Raw genomic sequence first — 3,833 nt, forward strand, 5'->3', positions numbered from 1 at the left:
CAGATTACTTTAATAAAGAGAAAGGTTGAATATGTTGAGTTATGTAGATAGATTCCAGTTAGATTTTACAAGTATATAATAAAGTCATTGCAAATTTACAAAAGCCTTCCTCCTCGCCTCAGCGCTCGTTCACGCACATGAGTTAGGCAGTTTTCAGTGATCTGCGGTAGCAGTAAAGATCTATTGTCTATATATAATAAAACATTGCACTTTGTCATTGTCGAAAACCCATCTGCCCTCTGTCACTTATTTATGAAAATCGATAAAATCTCATCTCTTAAACCTCTTCCCTGTACATTTACCCCGAGGGAAAACTACTGAAGGCCTCTTCTATAAAAGAGGACAATCAGCCATCAAAAACTTCCCTATGCTCTTATTCTCATTATAGAAACTTAGAATTATAAACTCAATTCTTCCTTTTTATCCTCTCTTTTCTTAAGTGCAATCCAATAATTTCTTTGTTTTTAGCCATGATTACTGGTAAAGACATTTACGATGTTCTTGCTGCAATAGTACCCCTATATGTTGCTATGATATTAGCTTATGGGTCAGTGCGTTGGTGGAAAATCTTCACACCAGATCAGTGCTCTGGCATTAACCGTTTTGTTGCTGTTTTTGCCGTTCCATTGCTTTCCTTTCACTTCATTTCCTCCAATAACCCTTATACCATGAACTATCATTTTATCGCTGCTGATAGTCTTCAAAAAGTTGTCATTCTTGCGGCTCTTTTCCTCTGGCAAGCTTTTACAAAACATGGCAACCTTGAGTGGATGATCACTCTCTTTTCTCTTTCTACACTTCCAAACACTCTTGTCATGGGCATCCCACTATTGAAAGCTATGTATGGAGATTTCTCTGGGAGTTTGATGGTTCAAATTGTGGTGTTGCAAAGTGTAATTTGGTACACACTCATGCTCTTTATGTTCGAGTACAGAGGCGCAAAGCTACTTATAACCGAGCAGTTTCCTGAGACTGCTGGCTCTATCACTACTTTCCGGGTTGATTCTGATGTTATTTCTCTTAATGGACGTGAACCATTGCAGGCTGATGCTGAAATCGGTGATGATGGAAAACTCCATGTGGTGGTGAGAAGATCTGGTGCATCATCAATGGTTTCATCGTTCAATAAGTCTCATGGATTGAACTCTTTAACATCAATGACTCCACGAGCATCAAATCTTACTGGTGTTGAGATCTATTCGGTACAATCTTCGCGAGAGCCAACACCAAGGGCTTCAAGTTTTAATCAGAACGATTTTTATGCTATGTTTGCAAGTAAAGCCCCGAGTCCAAAACATGGATACACAAATAGCTTCCAAGGGGGAATTGGTGATGTTTTTTCATTACAGTCATCAAAAGGAGCCACACCGAGGACTTCGAATTTCGACGAGGAGATGTTTAAGATTGGGAAGAAAGGGGCAGGGAGAAGTAAGAGTGGTGAGTTGTTTAATGGAGGAGTGGTTTCTTCATATCCTCCTCCAAACCCAATGTTTTCTGGAGGTACATCAAAGAAGAAGGAAAGTGGAGTTATGCCTAATAAAGAGCTTCACATGTTTGTCTGGAGTTCAAGTGCATCTCCAGTTTCTGAAGGAAATCTTAGGCATGCTGTCAATAGAGCCGCATCAACTGACTTTGGAGCCATTGACTTTTCCAATAAAGCTGCTCTTCAAAATGAAAGTGCTGCTTCTAAAGGTAAGTCAATATTAATTATGATTTGGGTTTTTTTCTTTAAATATATTATATAGATTGTATTAATTTACAAATAAATTGATACAAGTTTATATATATACACATACACAGCTATGCAGCAGTTAATTGAAAATATGGGTCCTGCAACAAAAGGCAATGGAGAAAGCAGAGGTGTTGACATTGAGGATGGACATGGAAATTCATCAAAGTTTCCAACAAGTGCTTCTCCCCTGAGTAATTGTCAGAAGAAGATTGAAATGGAAGAAGGAGGAAAGAAGCAGCAGATGCCTCCTGCAAGTGTAATGACTAGACTCATATTTATTATGGTTTGGAGGAAGCTCATAAGAAATCCCAACACATATTCAAGCCTTTTAGGACTCATTTGGTCTCTTATATCATTCAGGTAATAATTTGGGAACAAATTAATTAATTGATGAGTTAGTTTGTACAAGTAATTAAATTAATTTGGTTTGCAGGTGGCACATTCAAATGCCGACTATTGTGTCAGGATCCATATCCATATTATCTAATGCAGGTCTGGGATTGGCCATGTTCAGTCTAGGTAATTATGTATTTAATTAAGTTTTGTATGTCTTACATAAATTGGTTGAATTAACTTTGAAAATATATAATAAATAAATAAATCTGTTGGGTTAATAGGTTTGTTCATGGCTTTACAACCAAAGATCATATCTTGTGGAAAATCTGTGGCAACATTTGCAATGGCTGTAAGATTTTTGACAGGTCCCGCCGTGATTGCTGCGACCTCTATTGCCATTGGTCTCCGAGGAGTTCTCCTCCATGTTGCAATTGTTCAGGTCATTAGTTTTATTAATTAACTGATATCAAATAATAATAATAATAATAACTGAAATAATTTAGTGTATTATTTTTTTCTTGGCAGGCCTCACTTCCCCAGGGTATCGTTCCTTTTGTATTTGCCAAGGAATACAATGTCCATCCAGACATACTTAGCACTGCGTAAGTTAATTTCTTCCTTTGCTACTCTGTATTGTATATATAATATATACACAAATAATAATGTGAATTGAATTTGTGCAGGGTTATTTTTGGAATGCTAATTGCCTTGCCCATAACAATTTGCTACTATGTGCTTCTGGGGGTTTAACTTTAGGATTGTAAATCCAAGTGAAGGCTTTGACGGTGAAGAAATAACAATAAACGTTGGCATTGAATTCAAGGTATCTTTAATCACATGCATGTGGACATTGGCTCCAATCATTTAGTTATCAATGCCAACTGCTATTAAATTAATATTAGTTAGGTAGGAATTAGGTCAGTTAGAGAGATTGATTTGCACGGGGAAATGCTACATTCTTATTTATTATTTTCATCTGTTGAACTTCAACACTTAGGTCTTCACTTTTCTTTTGACTCAAATCTTAGTTTGTTTGTGAATATCGAGATATTTTGTTTTTGATAAGCTCATTATAATTTGTTCTATCTAAATAATATAGTTGATAAAGAACTGAACGAATGATATATATTTTTCATTTTATGATGAATAACTCCAAGATGGATACAATATAAGGATAAAAAATTTATGGTCCTCATCAAAAGCTTCTTTCAGCAACCAACTTGGCTCTGCATTGGGTGGGTTGACTTCCAGGCCTAATCTTTTAAAGACCATTAACACATTACCCAGAAAGGTTTCAAATGTTAAAATAGATAACATGTTGTTACAAAGTCTTTTTATCTCCTTACTTTTTTTATTTCATTAACAAATTCGTCAACCGATTAAAAAAAGTCGATTACTACCTCTAAATAATGAAAATAAGAAACAAAAAAATACAACATAGCTTAAACACCACTAACTCTTAAGACTGAACTGTTACTTTCTAAAAGAATGGGACTGAGATGGTGACAAAAAATCAACTAAACCTTTATACTTTATAGTTTTATATGTCATATATATGGTGGATATTTTCCACCACGTGAGAGGCAAATTGAAAAACTTGGTGGGAATGCATTAAATGAAATGGAGGCGGGTAAGGGGGATGTGGACTTTGGGTGGCAATATTAGTTGTCTAGCAGAAGAATTTTCCCATATAAGGACCCCTTCCCCCCTTTCATTTGGAGCACTACTTCACTCTATTTGAATATTTTGCTCTCACCCTTGTCTC

The 3,833-nt window shown here is 36.0% G+C and overlaps 1 protein-coding gene across 1 annotated transcript; it reads left to right on the forward strand.

Annotated features, from left to right (window-relative positions):
• The first annotated feature begins 300 nt into the window (after positions 1–300).
• LOC123194430 (auxin efflux carrier component 2) lies at positions 301–3,178 on the forward strand. The gene is made up of 6 exons (XM_044607623.1): positions 301–1,692; positions 1,801–2,092; positions 2,166–2,251; positions 2,350–2,507; positions 2,594–2,670; positions 2,752–3,178. The coding sequence occupies exons 1-6, from the start codon at positions 471–473 to the stop codon at positions 2,816–2,818; spliced, it is 1,902 nt and encodes a 633-aa protein (XP_044463558.1). The 5' UTR covers positions 301–470; the 3' UTR covers positions 2,819–3,178.
• Positions 3,179–3,833: the final 655 nt, after the last annotated feature.

Source organism: Mangifera indica, chromosome 13, assembly GCF_011075055.1.
Source record: "Mangifera indica cultivar Alphonso chromosome 13, CATAS_Mindica_2.1, whole genome shotgun sequence".
Taxonomy (NCBI): Eukaryota; Viridiplantae; Streptophyta; class Magnoliopsida; order Sapindales; family Anacardiaceae; genus Mangifera; species Mangifera indica.